Source organism: Dermacentor variabilis, chromosome 6 (genome assembly GCF_050947875.1).
Source record: "Dermacentor variabilis isolate Ectoservices chromosome 6, ASM5094787v1, whole genome shotgun sequence".
Lineage (NCBI taxonomy): Eukaryota > Metazoa > Arthropoda > Arachnida > Ixodida > Ixodidae > Dermacentor > Dermacentor variabilis.
Window position 1 is genome coordinate 145263602 of NC_134573.1, and position 27195 is coordinate 145290796.

At 50.1% G+C, this 27195-nt stretch overlaps 1 protein-coding gene across 5 annotated transcripts in view; it reads right to left on the minus strand.

Moving 5' to 3' along the window:
• The window catches only part of LOC142585399 (uncharacterized), a 532153-nt gene that overhangs the window by 232210 nt on the left and 272748 nt on the right, over window positions 1–27195 (minus strand). For all 5 annotated transcript variants that reach the window (XM_075696134.1, XM_075696131.1, XM_075696132.1 and 2 more), the window contains exon 3: window positions 1148–1375. In XM_075696134.1, coding sequence (XP_075552249.1) covers window positions 1148–1375 — 228 coding nt within the window. The remainder of the gene's footprint in view (window positions 1–1147; window positions 1376–27195) is intronic.

Consider the following 27195-nt stretch of genomic DNA (forward strand, 5'->3'; position numbering starts at 1 on the left):
CAGCGCTCAGCGATGTAGTTGAGAACTCGAGCTAAAGCGACAGCTCGTCGACGTCTTCGTCGGGTCAACCATTTTCATCGTGTTTTAAGAGACGTTAACATTAGATTATAAGCGCAATACACGAATGCATGTAAAATTATATATATATATATATATATATATACGCACAGTTCTTGAAGCAGCTGTATTTTCTAGCACCGTCCAGACGGTGGAAGACGATGCTCACTACAAACGAGAGCCTATAGCTCCGTAGTTGACAGCAGAATTCCACGTGGAGGCTTTGCGAACATTGTATCCAGCTGCAGCTCCACGTTTGGCCAAATACACTGTCGTTGAGAGGCCCATGACAAAGGTCAAGCTGCCGGTACTCGCGCTCAGCAGCACGGGGCAACAAGCACTGAAAGGTTGCGCGTCCAGAAGGCAAGTCGCTCGAGCGTTTCTTCGCACAGTGTCCACAATCCGCGGAGCCGAAGAGCCCGCAGCGCAGTCTTGCCGGTATTGTATTGTATTGTATTGTATTGTATTGTATTGTATTGTATTGTATTGTATTGTATTGGGTTTTATGGCGCATAAGCAACTCAGGCTATCATGCGCCAAACACATGGTATATCTTTATTTCAAAAATTGGGTATCCTCAGCGAAAGTCCTTGTCCGGACAAGGACTCTGAGGAGCCCAACAAATCAAATGGAGACCTCTGCCTTCTTCTCAAGAATGAGAAAATGGGTGAGGTGGATCATAAGATGCGTGAGAAAACTGGGTAAGAATTTTTAGAATTAGTAGTTCCGAGAAAGGGGCGAACGTTTGACGTGAGAAAGTTGAATGGCGACACAACCTGCGGTCGAAATCGATAAAAGGCAACGTCTTCCCGTGCGAGTTGGGGTTGAGGACGAAGAGTGTAGTCACTGCGCACGGCACTCTACCGCGTCACCCGACGCCTCGGGAGGGTATAGGAGAAACGTCGGACTGCTGAAAAAAAAAATTTTTTTTGACTGCACCGCTTTCGGCACAGGCACGAGAATGAGGCTGTAGTAGCCCATGTACCCGATACGCAATAGTGATGGGGCCAAGTATCCAAGAAAGACACTGTCCTTACAAAAAAATAAATTAGAAGAAAAACAGAGCGAGGAAAGAGAGAGGTGCACTCACATCTGCTTGTGACAGACGACGCAGAGCCACTGGTCCGAGCCCTCGGGCACGCCGACCTCGTGCAGGCGACAGTCGCGGCACACCTTCTTGCGGCAGGAAGGGCACGGCGCACCCCGGTTCAGAATGCGCCCCAGCGCGGACAGGCATCGGGCGCAGCTGCGAGCCGGGTCCAGGCCCGGGCGCAGCGCGCCCCGCTTGCGCAGGCGCTGCAGCTCGGCCTTCAGGTGCCTGCAAACGAGAAAGAGAGATAGACAGACGTACTTAGTCGTCGACTGTGTCCTGCGATTACGGTGAAATCTCAGATTTAGCTTGCCTCCCTGAGGAGTACTACCCATTCTGGATTACCTCAACATCGGATACAAGCAGCGCTGGTAGCGACGTCTTGCGACACGTACGTTATTCAATTCGTGAGATTCTTTTTTTTTCTTTCGTCGAAGAAAATGAGCGGAGGCACTCATACGTAACTATATATACGCTTAAATTCGTAGCCACCAGATGGCGCCACCTGCGCGGATGCCTATGTACACTTTCGTCTCCGGCACTGCGGCATTTCGTACGCGGCAAGACAGACAGACAACACATTATGGACAGGCTATAAGCAACGGTAAAACTAGCTTTACCACATCTTCAGCTCGAATCCTCGAAAACGATATATCTCAATACCGCATTCACTCCGGATGGAAATGTAATTGTAAATCTTAAGTTCTCAAAGACTTTCCAGTTTTTCATACGCAGTTTTCTATGTAACATTTCTGTCTATACTCCATATCTTCGTTTTGTTCTCATTTTTTCGCTAACTTCGGAGCTTTTCAGCGAGTATATTGAAACAAGCGATTGTTTTAGTGGACATGTTGATGTACACGAGCAGCTGCAGACTTCTCACAGTTTTTGCGGCTCAAAAACAGCGGCAGCACCAGATACGACAAGGCCTAGCAGTGGAATTTTCACCAGCATCGAATCACGAGAGAGAGAGAGAGAGAGTAATATAGGAAGGCAGAGATGTTAACCAGTCAATGGTCTGGTTGACTACCCTACGCGGGGGAAGGGAGAAGGGGAAGCGAGAGAAGGGAGAGAGAAGGTGTAGATACGTGTACGGACAGCACTTGAGTTAAAGACGCTCGCGCAAACCAGAAGTTCTGAGAAAGCATAAAAGTGCCTTCACTGCCTTCTGAGCCGATGATCGGACGGGACGGTGCTCTAGTAACGTCTGTTCACTCAGAGGGCGATCATCTAATTTCCTCAATGTGTTGGACAAAAATGGTCTTTGTGCTTGAAACTGAGGACAATGGCACAATAACTGTTCAATGTTCTCCTTGCATTCGCAAACATCACATGCAGGACTTTCAGCCATTCCAATTAGTGCTGGTAGGCATTCGTGAAGGCAACTCCAAGCCATAACCGACAGAGAAGAGACGCTACACGTCGGTGTAGACGGGCTGGAGGTCTGAGTTGAAGTGACGGGTTTAGTCTGTGCAGTCTTGTGCGCCTTGTATGTGCGGTGTTCCACTCTGCTAAGGAAATCGTGCGTGCTAAAATGCCAAGTTGTCTCGCGGCGTCGGTCCTTGAGAGAGTAATGGGGACGCAGCGGTCTTCTTGGTTTGACGTCCGAGCTGCCTTATCGGCGTCATCATTTCCTATGATACCGCAATGACCTGGTATCCACTGAAAAGAGATATCATGGCCTTTTTCTCTTAAGTGATGGACAAGTTCCACGATTTCGCACGTGAGCTGATCGTGAGCTGCATGTCGGAGAAATGACTGCACACATAGCAAGGCCGGTCTTGAATCGCAGAAGACTGCCCATTTTCTAGGACTTTCAGCAGCCTTTATCACATGAAGCGCGTCGCGGAGAGCCGCGAGCTCTGCAGCTGTAGACGTAGTGACATGGGAAGTCTTGAACAGCTGGGTTATTCTCATTGTTGGTATAACTACAGCGCCACTGGAACTGGTTGATGTAGTTGATCCATCAGTGTAGACGTGTGTGCAGTCGCTGTATTTCTCGTACAAGAGAAGTAAAGTTAGTTGCTTGAGCGCTGATGATGGCAAGTCCGACTTTTTCTGAAGTCCTGGGAGTGTAAGGTTTACTTGAGTACGGCGCATACACCATGGAGGAATAGAAGGTCTTGCCGCAGGTGTGTAACCTGACCTGAGAGAGGCACGGTGCGCGAAGATAGCCGCACTGAATGTCGTGTGGGGTCTATCTACTGGGAGACTTGCGAGGTGGTGGGTAGGCGTCCGGACGAAGTGTCTGATGTGCACACGCATTGTTTCAATGCTAATGTGCGTTCTAATAGTGGAATCTTGAGCGACTGCAATAACTTCAGGCGTTGACGCACTCCGCGGTAGACCAAGGCATATCTTGAGGGCTTGGGCTTGGATTATATTCAGGTTAGTTCTGCAGGTGTTGGACATGACCGGTAGGCTGTACCGCAGGAATCCAATAAAGAGGACCCTGTACAGTTGAAACATGGATTGTATTGGCACTCCCCAGGTCTTTCCTGCAAGGAACTTGAACATATGGCAAATTCCTGCCAGGCGTTTTCTCACATAATTCACATGAGCGGTCCAGGGTAGATTTTTGTCAATGACCACCCTGTTGCGTTTCGCCTGCGACACGTGGTTTTGCCGGCGCGACTGCGGCGGGGCGGCAGACATTTTGGCCCGATCGTCGTCGCCGCAACACTCATCGCCAGGTGTTTCCAGGCGCGACTGCGGCGATGCGACCGCCTAGGGATCATCCTCGCATTCCAGTCATTGTGCCCGAAACAGGCGATGCCAAAGCAGGGATCTCATTCCAGTCATTGTGCCCGAAACAGGCGATGCCAAAGCAGGGATCTCGTTCCAGTCATTGTGCCCGAAACAGGCGATGCCAAAGCAGGGACCATCCTCTCATTACAGTCATTGTGTCCGACCGGCAGCGCCACGACAGGGTGCTACGAGATCGTGCTCGACATGGTGCTACGGCATCGCTACGACAGTGTGCGTCACCATTAGCCCATTGTACATACACGTGCTCGTCTTTTGAGGGGTTCCTTCTTGCCCTCAACTGCGAGAGTATAAAAACAGCTGCCCCCGGACGCCAAAAGGAGGGCTCCGATTTCTTCTGTTGAGTAAAGTGCTCTCCCGTCTCTCTACTTCGGTCAAACCTGACCGCCAACTCTTTGCGATGTTAAAATAAACAAGTTGTTTTGTTGTTACCAGTCGACTCATGCTTTGCCGGGACCTTCGGATGCTTCCAGTTGTACCCCAGGCCGCCAGGCCAACGCTACCCTTGGGGCTTGCGACCCAAGTACAACCACGGGCGTCAGCGCCGAGTTCCCAACAGATCGTACCAGCAGTCCGACTCCAAACATCTGGTGGCAGCGGTGCGATCCCCAAACATCTGGTTGGCAGCGGTGCGATCCCCAAACATCTGGTGGCAGCGGTGGGATCGCCTACGACTTCAAACATCTGGTTGGCAGCGGTGAGATCGCCTACGACTTCAAACATCTGGTTGGCAGCGGTGAGATCGCCTCCGACTTCAAACAACTGTCGCGACAACGGAGGCCAGCAGCGAAGAGATGCAGTTGACTGTATGCTGAGCAGCTCAACGACGATCCGGGAGCAGTGCAACGAGCCCTGTGTGACGACTGGTTGCCTGCAGCGGAACGACTGCGCTGGACTCTTGGCTGCGAGGTTTGGTGAGTGCGGGACTTTCTTCTTCTGAGCTTTGCCAGGCTTTTTGTTAGTGTTAGAAACAGAGCTGGTAATTGTGGTTGTCGTTGCTGCCGGGTTAGTTGCGGCAAGACAATAGTAAGCAGTAGAGAAAGCAGCATTCAGAGCAGCCATGGATTTGAAGTCGTTGCGCAAACCGAAATTGTTGGAGCTTGCAAGAGAGTTGGGTCTGGATGTCTCAGACAAACTAAGAAAACCAGAACTGATAAAGGCTATTCTTGAGTTAGAGGCTGAGGATGACGAGCTGTCGGAATGCCTTGAGACCATTGAAGAGAGAGAGACTGCAAAAAGACAGGAGCGCGAACTTAAAGAGCAAAAAGAAAAAGAAGAGCGTGAACGTAAAGAACAGAAAGAGCGAGAGCAACAAGAGCGTGACCGTCAACACGCTTTGGAAATGAAGCGTCTTGAGGTAGAGATGGAACGCGCTCGTAATGGAAGTCAGGCACACGGTGCAGGAGAACGAGTATTGTTCAAAATGACTGACCTGATGCGGCCGTTTAAGCTTGGAGAGGACATTGGTTTGTTCCTGGTTAACTTTGAGCGAACGTGCGAGAAGCAGGGGTTCTCTCGGGAAACGTGGCCACAGCGCTTGCTCACTTTGTTACCCGGCGAGGCGGCCGACGTAGTCGCTCGCTTGGATAGAGAGGAAGCAGAGGATTTCGACAAAGTAAAATCGAGTCTGCTAAAAAAGTACCGGCTGTCTGCGGAGGCGTTCCGTCGGAAGTTTCGGGAAAATGAGAAAGGCAGAAGTGAGTCATATACAGAGTTTGCGTATAGGCTTATGTCGAACATGCAGGAGTGGCTCAAAGAAGAGAAAGCGTTTGGTGACCACGATAAAGTTCTGCAGTGCTTCGGGCTAGAACAGTTCTATAGTCGGTTACCGGAGAACGTGCGATACTGGGTCTTGGATAGGCCAGACGTGAGTACGGTGGCTAGAGCCGCTGAGCTAGCCGAGGAGTTTGTGACGCGTCGAGCTCGCGGAGCTAAGGACGGTCAAAAGGGTGAATTTGGCTCGAAGTTTGAGAGGCCGAAGTTCACACCCATGAGAGCAAAGGGGGACACGCGTAGTGCGGATGCGAGCGAAAGCAGTCCGACCAAACGTAAAGAGACGGCGGCAGCCAAACGCAGAAAGCGGTTCGAGATGAGGCGAGCGCGCTTGTGTTATACGTGCCAGAAGCCGGGTCACTTTTCGGCGCAGTGTCCGGAAACAACACCAAAAGTTGTGTTTTTTTCAATAGGCAGCACTGACGAGAACATGAAGCTTCTCGAGCCTTACATGCGAGACCTCCTCGTAAACGGGAAAGAGTGCCGAGTGCTTCGCGATTCCGCAGCTACGATGGATGTAGTTCACCCGTCTTACGTAGAACCCCATATGTTCACGGGCGAGTGCGCATGGATCAAGCAAGCCGTGGAAGCTCATAGCGTGTGTCTGCCGGTAGCAAAAGTGCTTATTGAAGGACCTTTCGGAGCGCTTGAGACAGAGGCGGCAGTGTCATCTATGCTGCCACCCCAGTACCCGTACCTATTTTCAAACAGGTCCGATCACCTCCTGCGCGAGAAGGGGCTTTTGTTTGGTGAAGCTAGTGTTCAGGCCTTAACCAGATCGAAGGTTCGGGAGCTCGCTGCAAAGGCGGTAGTTGCGGGGCCGACGTTATCAAACAACGAAAAAGGGTCAGAGGCGCAGCAAGCTGATATTCAGAGCACGCCCGAACTGAATAAACTTGAGTCTGTAACGTTAAAGGCGCCAGATACTGGAGAGGAAACGCCCGACGCGGGAAAGTTAGAAGAGCTATCTACTGATTTGCTCATCGCGCCTACGTCAGACGGACTTGATAGGTTGCTAAAAGTCAGCCGGACGGCTTTGATAGCCGAGCAAAAAAAGGATGGCAGCCTGGAAAACGGGCGCTGCAATGTCAAAGAAGGTATCGCCAGGAAAACTGCGCGTTTTGTGGAAAGGGGTGGAGTCCTGTACCGGAAGTATCTAGACCGCCGAGGAGTGGAGTTCGATCAGCTGATCGTGCCTCAATGCTATCGTCAGGATCTGTTGCGCTTGTCACATGGGGGTTCGTGGTCCGGACACCTAGGAGTTAAGAAAACTAAGGACCGTCTCTTGCAAGAGTACTATTGGCCAGGGTGTTTTCGGGACGCAGACCATTTCGTGAGGACATGTGACACTTGTCAGCGGGTGGGCAAACCAGGGGACAAATCAAGGGCGCCGTTGAAATTGGTACCTATCATAACGGAGCCTTTTAGACGGCTCGTTATTGATACAGTGGGACCTCTGCCGGTAACAGCCACGGGGTACAGACACATTTTGACTGTGATCTGCCCAGCGACAAAGTTCCCTGAAGCAGTGCCGCTTAAAGAACTCAGCTCAGTTGAGATAGTCAATGCACTACTGTCCATATTTGCGCGAGTTGGTTTCCCTGCGGAAATCCAATCAGATCAGGGCACAGTGTTTACTAGCGCTTTGACGACAACTTTTCTCGAAAGGTGTGGGGTAAAGCTGTTACACAGCTCAGTGTACCACCCACAGTCGAATTCCGTTGAGAAGCTCCACTCCGTCATGAAGCGCGTGTTGAGAGCCTTGTGTTTTGAACATCAAACTGACTGGGAGCTGTGTCTGCCTGGGGTGATGTTTGCTTTAAGGACCGCGCCGCATGCGGCTACGGGGTTTTCGCCAGCTGAACTGGTGTACGGTCGCTCGCTTCGATCTCCGCTTCGCATGCTTCGAGAATCATGGGAAGGTAGGGGCGACGACCCAGTCGTGGTGGAGTACGTGCTTAAACTCCTCGAACGCTTAAGAAGGGCACAGGAGTTGTCAGGTGAAGCAATGACAAAGGCCCAGCAGAGGGCCAAGGTTTATTATGATCGGACAGCCAGGGCCCGTCGTTTTGAGGTGGGCGATGAGGTCATGATATTGCGCACATCGCTAAACAACAAACTAGACGTGCAGTGGGAGGGCCCAGCGCGATTTGTTCAGAAACTGTCGGACGTTAACTACGTGGTAAGTCTGCCAGGAAAGCGGAAAGCACAGCAAGTTTACCACTGTAATCTGCTCAAACCTTATAGACAAAGGGAAGCAGTGGGGTGCATGATGGTAAACGTTCCTGAAGAGCTTCCAGTCGAGCTTCCAGGACTAGGCTCAGTGACGAACAGGGAAGACACCGGTCAAGTCATTAGTGACCTTATCAGTAAAGCACCGCTGTCGCCCGAGCAGAAAACCGAACTACACCAGCTATTACAAGAGTTTCAAGGTCTGTTCTCTGAGAGGCCTGGTAGGACTTCTGTACTTACTCATGATATAGAACTTACCTCCACAGAGCCAGTACGATCCAAGGCGTATCGGGTGTCACCCCGCCAGAGCAATATTATGGAGGCTGAGGTAAAGAAAATGCTACAGCTCGGTGTTATTGAGGCAGGTGAGAGTGATTATACCTCCCCTTTGATTTTAGTTGAGGTACCGGGCAAGGAACCTCGTCCTTGCGTCGACTACCGCAGGCTTAATTCCATCACTAAGGATCAAATTTATCCGATCCCTAACATCGAGGAGCGCCTTGAGAAAGTTAGTAGCGCTCAGTTTATTTCCACCCTAGATCTTGTCAGGGGTTATTGGCAGGTTCCACTTACAGAAGAGGCTAGTAGGTATGCGGCGTTCATTTCACCAATGGGAACATTCCGTCCTAAAGTGTTGAGTTTTGGTTTGAAGAACGCGCCATACTGTTTTTCAAGCCTCATGGATAAAGTGTTGCGGGGACAGCAAGAATTCGCTTTACCGTATCTAGACGACGTAGCGATATTCTCCGCATCCTGGTCTGAGCATATGACACACTTGCGGGCAGTGCTAACCCGCCTGCGCGAAGCGGGCTTGACAGTCAAGGCTCCTAAGTGCCAGTTAGCACAGGCCGAGGTTGTCTACCTCGGTCACGTGATTGGTCAGGGTCGTCGCCGCCCCTCTGAAATAAAAGTGGCCGCTGTGCGAGACTTTCCGCAACCGCGCACCAAGACCGATATTCGGTCGTTCTTGGGTGTCGCCGGCTACTATCAGAGGTACATCCCTAGGTACTCTGATATCGCGGCTGCCCTGACGGATGCTCTAAGAAAAACAGAGCCTCAAACAGTCGTCTGGGACGAGACAAAGGAAAGAGCTTTTAGCGCCCTAAAGAGTGCCCTAACAAACCAGCCTGTGCTACGATCGCCAGACTATACAAAAGGGTTCATTGTTCAGTGCGATGCTAGTGAGCGAGGCATGGGCGTTGTACTGTGCCAACGGGAAAAGGGAGAAGTAGAACACCCCGTCCTGTATGCTAGTCGTAAGCTGACCAGTCGTGAGCAGGCGTATAGCGCCACCGAGAAAGAGTGTGCGTGTCTCGTGTGGGCCGTTCAGAAATTGTCATGCTATCTAGCCGGCTCGAGGTTTATCATTGAGACGGATCACTGCCCTCTCCAATGGCTGCAGACCATCTCTCCCAAAAATGGCCGCCTCCTGCGCTGGAGCCTCGCTTTACAACAATATTCCTTTGAGGTGCGTTACAAAAAAGGGAGTCTCAACGGTAACGCCGATGGCTTAAGTCGAAGCCCCTAACGTAGGAATCAGCCTCAAAATTGTTTGTTACTGATGTTTTTCTTCCTGAGGCAGGATTTTTTTTTTACATATTGCTTTTGTTTAGTGTTTCAAAGTGATGATATGCTTTCTAGTGCAATTTTTCAATTTGTGGACGCGTTCTGAGTGATGCTAGACTACTGTAAGGAACTAGGCAGTGGTATAAAAAGGGGAAAGAGCCTGGCAGGGCTTAGTGAGGGTTGTGCCGTGCTTGCTGACTGAGCGGTTGAGTTTCAGCGTAGTTCTAACGCTTGCCGGGAACGAGAACAAAAATGTGAACTCTCCCGAAGTCACTTTGCAGTGTCCCGTGCGAACCTGAACAAGAGAACGAGGCCTTCTCTGTGCGCTGCGCTCAAGAAACGTCGAGGGACGCCCGACTTCGGTTATGAGCATCATCGAGCGACATCCCTCCGGACAGCGGATGCAGTCCCCTGTCCATCGGGATCTCCTTCCCCCGGCGGGGCGGTCTGTTGCGTTTCGCCTGCGACACGTGGTTTTGCCGGCGCGACTGCGGCGGGGCGGCAGACATTTTGGCCCGATCGTCGTCGCCGCAACACTCATCGCCAGGTGTTTCCAGGCGCGACTGCGGCGATGCGACCGCCTAGGGATCATCCTCGCATTCCAGTCATTGTGCCCGAAACAGGCGATGCCAAAGCAGGGATCTCATTCCAGTCATTGTGCCCGAAACAGGCGATGCCAAAGCAGGGATCTCGTTCCAGTCATTGTGCCCGAAACAGGCGATGCCAAAGCAGGGACCATCCTCTCATTACAGTCATTGTGTCCGACCGGCAGCGCCACGACAGGGTGCTACGAGATCGTGCTCGACATGGTGCTACGGCATCGCTACGACAGTGTGCGTCACCATTAGCCCATTGTACATACACGTGCTCGTCTTTTGAGGGGTTCCTTCTTGCCCTCAACTGCGAGAGTATAAAAACAGCTGCCCCCGGACGCCAAAAGGAGGGCTCCGATTTCTTCTGTTGAGTAAAGTGCTCTCCCGTCTCTCTACTTCGGTCAAACCTGACCGCCAACTCTTTGCGATGTTAAAATAAACAAGTTGTTTTGTTGTTACCAGTCGACTCATGCTTTGCCGGGACCTTCGGATGCTTCCAGTTGTACCCCAGGCCGCCAGGCCAACGCTACCCTTGGGGCTTGCGACCCAAGTACAACCACGGGCGTCAGCGCCGAGTTCCCAACAGATCGTACCAGCAGTCCGACTCCAAACATCTGGTGGCAGCGGTGCGATCCCCAAACATCTGGTTGGCAGCGGTGCGATCCCCAAACAACCCCCAAAAAATCTGTGACTCGTGCTGTACGAGCTCAGTTGTCTGTCGACGGACATCACGTATGGAGACATTAATTTCCTGGTAAACGCCACCACTGCACACTTTTCGTATGATATATGAAGTCCTTGTTCTTGTAGGTAGGATGATGTTAAAGTGGCTGCCTTCTGCAGCCGCGCGCGAAGTTGCAGTCGCGTCACACCCGACGTCCAAATGCAAATGTCGTCGGCATAAATGGAGAGCCTAACAGTGCATGGCAGGATGTCGGCAAGGCCAATGAGTGTTAGACTGAAGAGCGTTGGGCTCAGTACTCCGCCCTGAGGCACCCCAAGGTTACTGTAATGCAGGGAGGTTGCGGGCGGCATCCTCGGCAAGTATGAAAAAGGATCTCTTATGTAGATAGCTACTTAAAAAATAGACTTTGCCGCCAAGTCCTACTGCCTGTAAGGAGTTGAAAATCGCTTCGTGCGTTACGTTGTCGTACGCTCCTTTAACATCCAGAAACAGGGCAGCAGATAATCTTTTGCAGGACTTCTGGTGCTCGACGTACGTCACCAAGTCGATAACGTTGTCTATGGAAGAACGCCCACGCCTGAAACCGGCCACTGCATCTGGATATACCTGGTAATGTTCGAGGTACCATTCTAGCCTGCTAGTCCATCCTCTCCATTAGTTTTCCGATGAAACTGGCAAGCGCGATTGGTCGGTATGACGCAATGTCTACAGGTGACTTGCCAGGCTTGAGCAGTGGAATTAGGCGACTGGTCGTCCATTCCTGGGGAACCGTACCTGTCTGCCAGGAGCTGTTGAACAAGAGCAGGAGCACTTTCCGAGCCTCTTCGCCAAGATTACATAGGGCACGGTAGGTTATACCATCGGGTCCTATAGCGAAGATGAACGCTTGCACAAGGCCAGTGAAGCTTCGAGTTCCTCCACGGAGAAAGGACGGTCCATGCGGGGGTCGCGTGAAATCGGTGAGTGGTGGAGCGTCGATGTTCCAGCGGAACTAGCTTCGCCAGCAATCTTCCTGCAGAAAGCTTCCGCGGCGCCAATCTCGCTGTATTGTTGGTTAAGGGCCAAAGACTTAAAAGGGTGGCGCTGCTGAGGGGTTCCACGGAGACCACGAACAGCTCTCCATGTGTGAGACAAAGGTTTTCGTGGATCCAAAGACTCGCAGAATGACTTCCATCTTTGCGATGCGAGTTTGTGCATGCGACGCTGAATTTTCTTTTGAGTTCTTCTGGCCAACCTCAAGTCATGTACAGACTACGTGCGCCTGTATCTCCGCTCTGCACGGTGACGAATTGCACGAAGCTTCTCTAGCTCAATGTCGTAATCGGTGCGTGTATACGTTCTCGGAAGCGAATGATTGGCAGCCTCCAGGGCACCCTCATCGTTCATCCCGAGGGTGACGAAAGATGAGAACAAGGTCCAAGATGCAAAACGCACAGCATGTTACGATGTTAAACGGAAAAATAATGACGTCACGCGGAAGTGCTTATATAATTAAAGCGGACGGAAAGGTAACATAAAGCGCGACATGCATATAGTGCTTATGACGAGGTTTCGGCTACCAGCTGCGACACTTCTACACGTCGTCCACTTCAATTTTTCGTTTTATTTCTAGATCTGAATTAAAGTAACAATTAATTTCCAATACGTTTTCTTAGGATTTACTGAATGCTTATTCACGCACTTGGAATGCGGCACCCAAGAGAGAACTTGTTTGCAGCTGCCCCGGAATCTTTGTTTTGTAGGTAAGCATAAAAACTGATGTCAACGCCTATTCTTCTGAGCGTTGCTTCATAGTTTTCATTGTTTTGAGCACAGTTATCATGTAAGAGGAGTAGTCGGCGTCACCTACAGGCGCCGCCTTTCTCGATCGATCGATCAATCAATCAATCAATCAATCAATCAATCAATCAATCAATCAATCAATCAATCAATCAATCAATCAATCAATCCTCATTTTGTGTGCCCGAAAACTGGAGGGATAAATAACGACGCACATAAGGAAAATAAATAGCAATATAGAAAGGCACTATAGCTACGACTAAAAAGTTACACAATAAGGAAATTGCATGTAAAACACAAATAGAGCAGGATAAACAGGTACATAAGGAGCAATGGTCAAGCAATAATTAGATACATTATACATTACACACATATACGGAAGGAGAGAGAAACTGTGAGAAGACAAGAGGGTATAGTGCAGCTGTATAATAATAATAATAATAATAATAATAATAATAATAATAATAATAATAATAATAATAATAATAATAATAATAATAATGATGATGATGATGATGATGATGATGGTGATGATGATGATGATGTATGGCCACCGCCTACAACTAGTGCTGCACCAATTCTCAGGTGGCTTGTTTACTCGGAGCAAGGCGCGGCTGACGCGGCGGCCAGCTACAAGAGCATCGAGATCCGTGCACTAACGCTTCGATCCCTCGCCTATAGCGCTGGCGACGGTGACCCGCCAACGTTCTTCGTCTACGCTACAACGACAACAAACTTGGAAGGAGACCCAACATCGAGTCGACAAAAGGCAACGTCTTCGAGTCACGGCACACGATACTCTGGCCCTTCACTCCTGGCGCGGTGAGGGGAGTATGGGAAGAGCGTCGGGCATTTCTATTTCGTTGTTTTTTTCTCTTTCGTTCTGACTGCGCTACCTACACACTCGGCCCAAAATATTTAGACAGCAGCTCCACCGGGAACGACCCCCGACACTACGTTGCACTACTTTTGGGATCGAGCCACATTTCTAGACTGTATTATTTCCGGGAGAGACGCAAGAAAAAGGACTTTGGAAACACATATACCCGACACGGAAAAGTGGGGGTACCGTAACTCGCTAAGAAAAAAAAACACTGCCTTTAAGAAAGAACTAAGGATGGAAGGAAAATAAGTGGTGAAAGGCAGAGAGCCTAACCACATTAAGCGTCCGGTTGGTATACTGTGCACAGGGGAATGGGGTAAGCGGTAAAGATAAAGATAAAGAAAACAGGAGAAGAACGAAAAACAAGAACAACCAACAACCACATGCATATACTCGCGGAGATGCACTATTTCTTTCGTCCGAGGTCGCCTGTCGTATACGTAATGCCGGCTAAGCATACGAAAACGAGGGCGACGATTTAACGCCACAGGAGGAGAGCCCCTCGTCGTGGAAGCAGTGCGCGCACACTTATAACAGAGCCGCTGTGACCCTTGTCAACGCCGACCACTCGGCACTGCAACGACGTGTCCACTGGAGAGAGGTTTTCGGCGATCGATAACGAAAGACCACTCGCCGACAACGTTTCCGCACGAAGCGCCCCTTTTAACGCCGAGGGAGGATACTGTCGCCACCGATCGCCGCACCCCTCTTTCCCCGTGCAGTGCTGTTAAGGTGTCCTCCCCTGAGAGACAGTTACGGCGCTGCACTCATCTCGTCGTCCCCTTCAACATCACTACTCTCTCTCACCACCAATGACGAACACCGCGGAAACTTGGGGGCGAGGGCATTCTCTAAGTGTCTACCTAGTGTCCATTACGTCTGCTGCTGAAGTGCTGATTGGCTGAAGGCGCCCTTCTCCTTCCCCGACGCTTGCCCCCAACCCAGCCAATCCAATCAGAACTTCGGCTAAATAAACGTCAGTTGTAAGTCAGCACCCGTGCCGCGTTCTTCTTTTCCTTCGTCCTAGTCTGTTTTGCGCTGTTGGTTTCCGAAACATGAATCACCACCAACTCGCCCAAGTTCCTCTTCTAGTACAGAACTTCAGCAGCAGACGAAACGGACACTAGGTGGACACTTACGAAATCCCCCCCCCCCCGCCCCATCTCCACCAAGACTGCAAGACTGCTCGTTTGTCCTTCTAAAAACGGTGCAGTAAACAAAAAAAAAATAATTGAGAAGCCAATGAAATGATGCTGGAAATCAGTTAACTTCAGGAAATGAAATGCAGAACTATATAAAGCAGTGTCAGATTTGCAATCCCGTCCTTCTTCTTAATTAAGGAAAAATATAATAATGATAGAAGAATAAAGGACATTTTGCCGCACAAACGGTATCCAAACCCAGAACTTTCGCAAGACCCGTGCTATGCTCCAGCAAATGAGTTACGACAGGAGCTGTATACCTCATTTAGCAGTGGCTCCAGCTCACAACATCGATTTATCTCATTGATCCGGCGGACTTGATTGCGATTTGCCTTTTCTTGGCAGCGATTCCGTGAGTCTAGTTTAACCAGGGTTAACTTAGCGACGTATCACGTTACGCGAGTTGCCCCAACTACACTATAGATCCGCTTAATACATGGCTAGAAATGAATCTATACCCTCGTTCGTTTCGCTCGTGCCATTTCGTTACCTTTTACCGTTGCGCCAATCAATTTCCATTTGCGTCATGCGTTACCGGGGCCTCAGATTCCTTTCGGGCCCCTTTGTTGTCGTAGGATATTATGGATTGAGTACACGCTGAAAGCGCTGGTTAAACAGTTGTCTTTTTTTTTTAATGATATCGGTGCACTATCATTAATGACGCCTGTCAAATGAGTGGTCCCGTTTTCTCCCCCCCCTCTCTCTCTTTTCATCTGCCAGTTTCACTGTCATGGTGCGGTCCACTTTAACTGATACGAGTCCATGAATTGGAGCGCATAGGGAACTTGTTTTTATCATTAATTCAGGTCAGAGCCGGCTTTAAGAGAAAGCTGTTCTCTACTGACGGTTTATTTTTTTACGTTGTCTTTAACGTTCAACTAGCTTAATCTAACTAGGTCGAGTGGATGCCGAGTTAAACGATTTCAGCTTTCCCATGTATTTAGATAGGAGCTCCTGACGTAAACATTCCGTACTGGAAAAATGAGAGTGCAGCTAGGCACGACGAGACACGAGGAAGATGACACACGTAAGCGATCTGATAAGTGAATATTTTTACACACACACGAACAAAATATATATAGATACATTGTGTATGTCAAGGCGAGTTAAAGACAAATATCAACAAATTCACTACTGAAACAACGATCAATGTAGTTGAACTCACTGCCACGAAGTGATAAGGATTGCTGGCTAACGCATAGAGCGGCGCTGCTGGCAATACAATACGCCTCTTGAAATTTCTCGCGTGGTCTGATCAGGGTGCCGTACCAAAATGACTATTTTCCAACGAGGGCTGGCGCTGGCACAATTGGCAATGCGGCGCCAGATGAGCGCGAAAGGCACCGTCAAAGTAATCTCCGCGTCTCGTCAATCCTACGTTCTAGTTCTTTTTTTTTTTTTGCCAATAGTAAAATAGAACTAGCCCAACTATCCATACTATAGTAATGCTTCCTCTTCACCAATTAACGGGAGAGCGACCGTAACAGAATACACAGCGAAATTCAGCGCAGTCCATGCAACAGAGAAGGCGACGCTTGAAACATAAGCTCGAAACAGACGACTTCCAACCAAACTACTTTCAAACAGACGACTTTCAAACAGTCGACTTTCAAACAGTCGACTTTCAAACAGTCGACTTTCAAACAGACGACTTTGAAACAGACAACGTTTCGACAGACAACTTCCCGGGTTCTCTCGCAAAGAGCGCACCTGACCACCGATTTCGTCATAGCAACTATCCCGCTCGAAAGCTCTAATGAAGCTCATTTAGACGAAATAATTGGAGAAAGCAGACTCGACGAGAGTCAACAGCTAGCAGCCGCACTATAACTCGAGAAACTGCGCCTCCATTATGCAGCCCCAAGCAATTAACGAATGCGTGGTACAGAGCGTTGTAGTTCTGCTCCACAAGCACTGCGATGTTGAGAAAGCTGCGACGTTAATGCGAAAAAAAAAAAAAGAACTTCTCGCGCGTCGTTGTGCTCCGGTTTTGAAACACCACATAGGCTCCGCACAAGTGTTCTGTTTGGCGAAACGCACCAATGCTTTACACGGGTAGCCGAACAAGCGGAAATACGTGTTACGTTTAATTTACCGGCTCCACAAGAGCCATACTTTGCACTAAATGAGCCAACAGCTAAGTGTAATGAAAGCGCGCAGCGAGAAGCACAGCTGGAAGTAATACGCAGAAGAAAGCTCAAGGTCGCCGTACCAACCCGGCGCTTCATTAAAAATGGTCAGCGTGAGCAGTTGTAAAAAGAGGGAAACGACGCGCCCGTTTCAGTTGCCCTCAAAGAAGTGAATCTTCACATCTTCGCTGGAACACTGGTCTCAAATAAGATACCTTAGTTTGCTGCGTGTTGCGATGTGTTTTGTCTACGTTGCGTATCTGTGAGCTGTACCGTGCAGATATTTCATTTTCGATCATGCCCATCCGGAGTAGCATACTTCACATGCCACCCGGAAAACATCTCCAGGTTTCATTAAAGCGGCCCTCCCTCTCACTTCCCGTCTGCATGGTTGTAAACAATCAGATATATTTCAGGCGAAATGAGCATACGACTTCGATGACACTTTCATGCCTCCCTGTTCGCCGCTTTTAACAACAAATCATCGAAATTTGACTTTCGATAACTTGCACACGTCTATTAAGCTCGTATTCCAAAAAAAAAAAAAATGAGAGCAGTAAAGTTTAACTTTTTTTTTTCTAGTTCCGATTGCGAGGGCAGCGTCACCGCCTCTTTGTGACGTCACACTGATCAGTTTCTCTTGGGGCCCCCTTATCCGGCGGTAAAATAATGTTGCTATCATGATCATCATATTCTCTTGCAGTTTACGCAATGGTGCAGATAACTACACCAGCAGTATATACGCTCTCTCTCTTTCTCTCTCTCTCTTTCACGTACGCTGACGCCGACGGACGTCCTCATTACCTTCGGAGTAGTCCGCGACCACTTCACGCGATGGGGTTGCTCAGGTTGGCCACCGACTGTTTTCTCTACATGCTTCAGCTTACCGCAGTACCCGTTTATTTTAACCAATACTCCACTGGGCTCACAACCACGCCCTCTTCTTGAAACGACACGACGATGTCTTCCAGAGTTCCGCGTTAGTCGGGACGACGAAGGGGACAGTGAGAAGGCCTAACCCACATATTACGTGGCGACCACGGGTAACGCCTTCCCGTCGGAGCCATCAGAGGAATCGACGTCGATTTAGATCAGGCTTCGTTTCAAGACGCGAAGCGCTTACACGTGGTGGGCGCAGAATTGAGTTTATGTGCAGTGGCAGGAGCGTCTAATGTGTCCGGCGAGGGGATACGGTGGGTAGGAAAGGGCTCGTCGAGTTGTCTAAAGCAGCTGTTGCTCGTTCACGTCTGCGCTTTGTGACGAGACGGTCTATGGTGACAATCATTGCGCCGACCCAGCTTCAGAGAGAGAGGCTGCAGGGAAAGAGATCGCTAAAGGAGGAGGAGGAGAAATAGACAGAAAGACAGAGAGGTTAGCCAGTTCTCAGACCGGCTGGCTTCCCCGTGCTGGGGAAAGGGTGTAAGGGGAATAAAGGATGGCTAAAAGCGTCCCTGTATGCTGGCACGGTACTCTCTGGGAAACAAGAAAAAAGGCGAATTTGGAGAATTCCGGCGGCAAATTACGGTCGTCGCGTTTGCGCCACAAGCAATCCTTCCCTTTTAGCTACGTACACCTCGTGTTTCCGGAAGGATCCATTATCGCTCCCCACAAGAACGATTCACGTCACCTTGCATACCCAAACACCGCAGTCAAACGAGCGCTTTCAACAACCATTCAAACAAAGCGCCATTGAAACGCACCTGCCTATTCGGTTCATTTGTGCCTGTTCACTGACGTGAAACAAACGAGGCTCGCGGATCTCAATGATCCTCGATTTCAATGGTCATTGAAAAAGAACGCACGTCTGCGGTACAAAACACACTGAGTTGCTGCATGCGTTGCGACTGTACCGCCAAATGGAAACGCTTAGAAGAATCGGTTACCGGTCGCGATCACCGTGCTAAACTTGCCGGTAGCTACAAGCATGACCGCCGCTGCTTTAGGTGTTCAGAATTTAACCCAATAAACAGAGGACTCCATCTAGTTAACCAGTGAGAAGCAAGGCGGTTCTGTGTCCACCCGGAAACCATAAAGAACTCGACGCATACCCACCCGTGCAGAATAGTTCCCGTAAATCAACGGGGCAAACACGATTTCGGGGCATAATATAAAGATCACACGAAGAATCCTTACGGGTGAAAACAGTCCAGAACACGTCACTTTGTTGATAAAGTTCTAAAGCCGTAGACAACCGACCGGAATCCTTCTACGGTCACAGCTACAGTGTGTATATATATGTATATATATATATATATATGCGAAGGAGGGAGCAGTCACCCGTTACAGGGTGAATAAATCTCTTTCTTTAGCTTTTATTTCAATAAACGAAATTTACCCTCATAACTTAGCGGAGTCCACTCCTGTTTTGCTGAACAACGGAGATAGCTCGGTGTATAACAAAACAAGTCGAGGAATTTTAAGCACTTTCAAGGCCGTGAAAAAGTACACATTACAGAACCAAAGCAAAATCGCGGGCGACAGCTTCTAGCAAAACGTCTTCAACAAGAAGCAAGCTTTTTTTTTTTTCCTATAGTGCAGCAAAGAAAAAAAGATCGCACAAACAACGCTTCGCGAATGAGCCGCCACCAACAAAGTGAGCCGCAAAAGCTTGGACTCGTTTGAATTCGTGGACTGCAATGACGTTGTGGCCAGAAGAGCGGACAATATCCGCTCACTTCAGCCGAAACAAAATTCACGAATTTTAAGCACCTTGGGTAATTTAAAGGTTCCTTTTAAGGCCTCGAAGGCGGCAGTTTGATATTAAAGTAATTGTATTTTACTCCGAGTACTGCTACGAGGTCTGCATGATCACGTTAATTTCGCCGCAGTGAAATGCAAGCACCAACAGAGAAAGGAATAATGGTGATACGATACGCGAGGAGGACTTTTCAGTGGCGCGATGTAAGCGTGTGAAATGCCGCGAAAGAAGAAATAAGAATAGCTCGGGCAGCAGCGCTCGCGAAATAAACAAACGAAGTTCAGAATCATAAAAAGAAAAAAAAAACACCCAATAAGCAACATAGGAATGATAAGACGTCATAAGAGAAAAAAAAACAAAAAAGTTGTAAAAAACCACGTCAGGCTAAGGATCGGCGTAAATAAAGAAACGGTATTTGTTTTACGTGCATGTGCCGAAGCATCTTAACCTAATGTTGCGTTTCGCCTGCGACACGTGGTTTTGCCGGCGCGACTGCGGCGGGGCGGCAGACATTTTGGCCCGATCGTCGCCGCCGCAGCACTCATCGGCAGGTGTTTCCAGGCGCGACTGCGGCGATGCGACCGCAAAGGATCACCCTCTCATTCCAGTCATTGTGCCCGAAACAGGCGATGCCAAAGCAGGGATCATCCTCTCATTCCAGTCATTGTGCCCGAAACAGGCGATGCCAAAGCAGGGATCATCCTCTCATTCCAGTCATTGTGCCCGAAACAGGCGATGCCAAAGCAGGGATCATCCTCTCATTACAGTCATTGTGCCCGACCGGCAGCGCTACAACAGGGTGCTACGAGATCGTGCTCGACATGGTGCTACGGCAGCGCTACGACAGTGTGCGTCACCATTAGCCCATTGTACATTCACGTGCTCGTCTTTTGAGGGGTTCCTTCTTGCCCTCAACTGCGAGAGTATAAAAACAGCTGCCCCCGGACGCCAAAAAAGGGAGGGCTCCGATTTCTTCTGTTGAGTGAAGTGCTCTCCCGTCTCTCTACTTCGGTCAAACCTGACCGCCAACTCTTTGCGATGTTAAAATAAACAAGTTGTTTTGTTGTTACCAGTCGACTCATGCTTTGCCGGGACCTTCGGATGCTTCCAGTTGTACCCCAGGCCGCCAGGCCAACGCTACCCTTGGGGCTTGCGACCCAGGTACAACCACGGGCGTCAGCGCCGAGTTCCCAACAGATCGTACCAGCGGTGCGATCCAAACATCTGGTTGGCAGCGGTGAGATCGCCTCCGACTTCAAACAACTGTCTGCCAGCGGTGAGATCGCGACAACGGAGGCCAGCAGCAAAGAGATGCAGTTGACTGTATGCTGAGCAGCTCAACGACGATCCGGGAGCAGTGCAACGAGCCCTGTGTGACGACTGGTTGCCTGCAGCGGAACGACTGCGCGGAATTCCTGCCTGCGAGGTTTGGTGAGTGCGGGACTTTCTTCTTCTGAGCTTTGCCAGGCTTTTGTTAGTGTCAGAAACAGAGCTGGTAATTGTGGTTGTCGTTGCTGCCGGGTTAGTTTGCGGCAAGACAATAGTAAGCAGTAGAGAAAGCAGCATTCAGAGCAGCCATGGATTTGAAGTCGTTGCGCAAACCGAAATTGTTGGAGCTTGCAAGAGAGTTGGGTCTGGATGTCTCAGACAAACTCAGAAAACCAGAACTGCTAAAGGCTATTCTTGAGTTAGAGGCTGAGGATGACGAGCTGTCGGAATGCCTTGAGACTATTGAAGAGAGGGAGACTGCAAAAGAAAAAGAAGAGCGTGAACGTAAAGAACAGAAAGAGCGAGAGCAACAAGAGCGTGACCGTCAACACGCTTTGGAAATGAAGCGTCTTGAGGTAGAGATGGAACGCGCTCGTAATGGAAGTCAGGCACACGGTGCAGGAGAACGAGTATTGTTCAAAATGACTGACCTGATGCGGCCGTTTAAGCTTGGAGAGGACATTGGTTTGTTCCTGGTTAACTTTGAGCGAACGTGCGAGAAGCAGGGGTTCTCTCGGGAAACGTGGCCACAGCGCTTGCTCACTTTGTTACCCGGCGAGGCGGCCGACGTAGTCGCTCGCTTGGATAGAGAGGAAGCAGAGGATTTCGACAAAGTAAAATCGAGTCTGCTAAAAAAGTACCGGCTGTCTGCGGAGGCGTTCCGTCAGAAGTTTCGGGAAAATGAGAAAGGCAGAAGTGAGTCATATACAGAGTTTGCGTATAGGCTTATGTCGAACATGCAGGAGTGGCTCAAAGAAGAGAAAGCGTTTGGTGACCACGATAAAGTTCTGCAGTGTTTCGGGCTAGAACAGTTTTATAGTCGGTTACCGGAGAACGTGCGATACTGGGTCTTGGATAGGCCAGACGTTTGTACGGTGGCTAAAGCCGCTGAGCTAGCCGAGGAGTTTGTGACGCGTCGGGCTCGCGGAGCTAAGGACGGTCAAAAGGGTGAATTTGGCTCGAAGTTTGAGAGGCCGAAGTTCACACCCATGAGATTAAAGGGGGACACGCGTAGTGCGGATGCGAGCGAAAGCAGTCCGACCAAACGTAAAGAGACGGCGGCAGCCAAACGCAGAAAGCGGTTCGAGATGAGGCGAGCGCGCTTGTGTTATACGTGCCAGAAGCCGGGTCACTTTTCGGCGCAGTGTCCGGAAACAACACCAAAAGTTGTGTTTTTTTCAATAGGCAGCACTGACGAGAACATGAAGCTTCTCGAGCCTTACATGCGAGACCTCCTCGTGAACGGGAAAGAGTGCCGAGTGCTTCGCGATTCCGCAGCTACGATGGATGTAGTTCACCCGTCTTATGTAGAACCCCATATGTTCACGGGCGAGTGCGCATGGATCAAGCAAGCCGTGGAAGCTCATAGCGTGTGTCTGCCAGTAGCAAAGGTGCTTATTGAAGGACCTTTCGGAGCGCTTGAGACAGAGGCGGCAGTGTCATCTATGCTGCCACCCCAGTACCCGTACTTATTTTCAAACAGGTCCGATCACCTCCTGCGCGAGAAGGGGCTTTTGTTTGGTGAAGCTAGTGTTCAGGCCTTAACCAGATCGAAGGTTCGGGAGCTCGCTGCAAAGGCGGTAGTTGCGGGGCCGACGTTATCAAACAACGAAAAAGGGTCAGAGGCGCAGCAAGCTGATATTCCGAGCACGCCCGAACTGAATAAACTTGAGTCTGTAACGTTAAAGGCGCCAGATACTGGAGAGGAAACGCCCGACGCGGGAAAGTTAGAAGAGCTATCTACTGATTTGCTCATCGCGCCTACGTCAGACGGACTTGATAGGTTGCTAAAAGTCAGCCGGACGGCTTTGATAGCCGAGCAAAAAAAGGATGGCAGCCTGGAAAACGTGCGCTGCAATGTCAAAGAAGGTATCGCCAGGAAAACTGCGCGTTTTGTGGAAAGAGGTGGAGTCCTGTACCGGAAGTATCTAGACCGCAGAGGAGTGGAGTTCGATCAGCTGGTCGTGCCTCAATGCTATCGTCAGGATCTGTTGCGCTTGTCACACGGGGGTTCGTGGTCCGGACACCTAGGAGTTAAGAAAACTAAGGACCGTCTCTTGCAAGAGTACTATTGGCCAGGGTGTTTTCGGGACGCAGACCATTTCGTGAGGACATGTGACACTTGTCAGCGGGTGGGCAAACCAGGGGACAAATCAAGGGCGCCGTTGAAATTGGTACCTATCATTACGGAGCCTTTTAGACGGCTCGTTATTGATACAGTGGGACCTCTGCCGGTAACAGCCACGGGGTACAGACACATTTTGACTGTGATCTGCCCAGCGACAAAGTTCCCTGAAGCAGTGCCGCTTAAAGAACTCAGCTCAGTTGAGATAGTTAATGCACTACTGTCCATATTTGCGCGAGTTGGTTTCCCTGCGGAAATCCAATCAGATCAGGGCACAGTGTTTACTAGCGCTTTGACGACAACTTTTCTCGAAAGGTGTGGGGTAAAGCTGTTACACAGCTCAGTGTACCACCCACAGTCGAATTCCGTTGAGAAGCTCCACTCCGTCATGAAGCGCGTGTTGAGAGCGTTGTGTTTTGAACATCGAACTGACTGGGAGCTGTGTCTGCCTGGGGTGATGTTTGCTTTAAGGACCGCGCCGCATGCGGCTACGGGGTTTTCGCCAGCTGAACTGGTGTACGGTCGCTCGCTTCGATCTCCGCTTCGCATGCTTCGAGAATCATGGGAAGGTAGGGGCGACGACCCAGTCGTGGTGGAGTACGTGCTTAAGCTCCTCGAACGCTTAAGAAGGGCACAGGAGTTGTCAGGTGAAGCAATGACAAAGGCCCAGCAGAGGGCCAAGGTTTATTATGATCGGACAGCCAGGGCCCGTCGTTTTGAGGTTGGCGATGAGGTCATGATATTGCGCACATCGCTAAACAACAAACTAGACGTGCAGTGGGAGGGCCCAGCACGAATTGTTCAGAAACTGTCGGACGTTAACTACGTGGTAAGTCTGCCAGGAAAGCGGAAAGCACAGCAAGTTTACCACTGTAATCTGCTCAAACCTTATAGACAAAGGGAAGCAGTGGTGTGCATGATGATAAACGTTCCTGAAGAGCTTCCGGTCGAGCTTCCAGGACTAGGCTCAGTGACGAACAGGGAAGACACCGGTCAAGTCATTAGTGACCTTATCAGTAAAGCACCGCTGTCGCCCGAGCAGAAAACCGAACTACACCAGCTATTACAAGAGTTTCAAGGTCTGTTCTCTGAGAGGCCTGGTAGGACTTCTGCACTTACTCATGATATAGAACTTACCTCCACAGAGCCAGTACGATCCAAGGCGTATCGGGTGTCACCCCGCCAGAGCGATATTATGGAGGCTGAGGTAAAGAAAATGCTACAGCTCGGTGTTATTGAGGCAGGTGAGAGTGATTATACCTCCCCTTTGATTTTAGTTAAAGTACCGGGCAAGGAACCTCGTCCTTGCGTCGACTACCGCAGGCTTAATTCCATCACTAAGGATCAAATTTATCCGATCCCTAACATCGAGGAGCGCCTTGAGAAAGTTAGTAGCGCTCAGTTTATTTCCACCCTAGATCTTGTCAGGGGTTATTGGCAGGTTCCACTTACAGAAGAGGCTAGTAGGTATGCGGCGTTCATTTCACCAATGGGAACATTCCGTCCTAAAGTGTTGAGTTTTGGTTTGAAGAACGCGCCATACTGTTTTTCAAGCCTCATGGATAAAGTGTTGCGGGGACAGCAAGAATTCGCTTTACCGTATCTAGACGACGTAGCGATATTCTCCGCATCCTGGTCTGAGCATATGACACACTTGCGGGCAGTGCTAACCCGCCTGCGCGAAGCGGGCTTGACAGTCAAGGCTCCTAAGTGCCAGTTAGCACAGGCCGAGGTTGTCTACCTCGGTCACGTGATTGGTCAGGGTCGTCGCCGCCCCTCTGAAATAAAAGTGGCCGCTGTGCGAGACTTTCCGCAACCGCGCACCAAGACCGATATTCGGTCGTTCTTGGGTGTCGCCGGCTACTATCAGAGGTACATCCCTAGGTACTCTGATATCGCGGCTCCCCTAACGGATGCTCTAAGAAAAACAGAGCCTCAAACAGTCGTCTGGGACGAGACCAAGGAAAGAGCTTTTAGCGCCCTAAAGAGTGCCCTAACAAGCCAGCCTGTGCTACGATCGCCAGACTATACAAAAGGGTTCATTGTTCAGTGCGATGCTAGTGAGCGAGGCATGGGCGTTGTACTGTGCCAACGGGAAAAGGGAGAAGTAGAACACCCCGTCCTGTATGCTAGTCGTAAGCTGACCAGTCGTGAGCAGGCGTATAGCGCCACCGAGAAAGAGTGTGCGTGTCTCGTGTGGGCCGTTCAGAAATTGTCATGCTATCTAGCCGGCTCGAGGTTTATCATTGAGACGGATCACTGCCCTCTCCAATGGCTGCAGACCATCTCTCCCAAAAATGGCCGCCTCCTGCGCTGGAGCCTCGCTTTACAACAATATTCCTTTGAGGTGCGTTACAAAAAGGGGAGTCTCAACGGTAACGCCGATGGCTTAAGTCGAAGCCCCTAACGTAGGAATCAGCCTCAAAATTGTTTGTTACTGATGTTTTTCTTCCTGAGGCAGGATTTTTTTTAACATATTGCTTTTGTTTAGTGTTTCAAAGTGATGATATGCTTTCTAGTGCAATTTTTCAATTTGTGGACGCGTTCTGAGTGATGCTAGACTACTGTAAGAAACTAGGCAGTGGTATAAAAAGGGGAAAGAGCCTGGCAGGGCTTAGTGAGGGTTGTGCCGTGCTTGCTGACTGAGCGGTTGAGTTTCAGCGTAGTTCTAACGCTTGCCGGGAACGAGAACAAAAATGTGAACTCTCCCGAAGTCACTTTGCAGTGTCCCGTGCGAACCTGAACGAGAGAACGAGGCCTTCTCTGTGCGCTGCGCTCAAGAAACGTCGAGGGACGCCCGACTTCGGTTATGAGCATCATCGAGCGACATCCCTCCGGACAGCGGATGCAGTCCCCTGTCCATCGGGATCTCCTTCCCCCGGCGGGGCGGTCTGTTGCGTTTCGCCTGCGACACGTGGTTTTGCCGGCGCGACTGCGGCGGGGCGGCAGACATTTTGGCCCGATCGTCGTCGCCGCAGCACTCATCGGCAGGTGTTTCCAGGCGCGACTGCGGCGATGCGACCGCAAAGGATCACCCTCTCATTCCAGTCATTGTGCCCGAAACAGGCGATGCCAAAGCAGGGATCATCCTCTCATTCCAGTCATTGTGCCCGAAACAGGCGATGCCAAAGCAGAAATCATCCTCTCATTCCAGTCATTGTGCCCGAAACAGGCGATGCCAAAGCAGGGATCATCCTCTCATTACAGTCATTGTGCCCGACCGGCAGCGCTACAACAGGGTGCTACGAGATCGTGCTCGACATGGTGCTACGGCAGCGCTACGACAGTGTGCGTCACCATTAGCCCATTGTACATTCACGTGCTCGTCTTTTGAGGGGTTCCTTCTTGCCCTCAACTGCGAGAGTATAAAAACAGCTGCCCCCGGACGCCAAAAAAGGGAGGGCTCCGATTTCTTCTGTTGAGTGAAGTGCTCTCCCGTCTCTCTACTTCGGTCAAACCTGACCGCCAACTCTTTGCGATGTTAAAATAAACAAGTTGTTTTGTTGTTACCAGTCGACTCATGCTTTGCCGGGACCTTCGGATGCTTCCAGTTGTACCCCAGGCCGCCAGGCCAACGCTACCCTTGGGGCTTGCGACCCAGGTACAACCACGGGCGTCAGCGCCGAGTTCCCAACAGATCGTACCAGCGGTGCGATCCAAACACTAACCAAAACGTGGCTTCAACAATATTTATTTCCTCATTTGCATAACTCGCAAAGCCGGTTTACACCCCAAGGTTCATGTATCAGGAAGCGGAACACTGCGATGGAAGTAAGCCTGAAGAAATATAGAGAGACTACACTAACCAGATGCCCGCCTGGGTACAGCAGCCCGCCAAGGGGATAAATGGGGATAAAAGGAGAAAAGCTTGAAAGTCAAAAACAAATGACAAGCAAGCGTTGAGTATATGCCTGCGCTTTATCGGGTCCAAAACCGAGCGAACGTAAGAAAAGTGAAATATATTAAAGGACACCGAAAACACGAAAGAACGGCTTTAGTTTTCCGAAAAAAAGAAAGAGTACCGGGAGACCAAAGGAGATATATGAGCAGCTGTAGAGTGACACTTCCGTCAAGGCGTCAGTGATTCAAGCCCCTGCGGATGGCTTTTTGCTGGCGCTTGAGGAAAAAA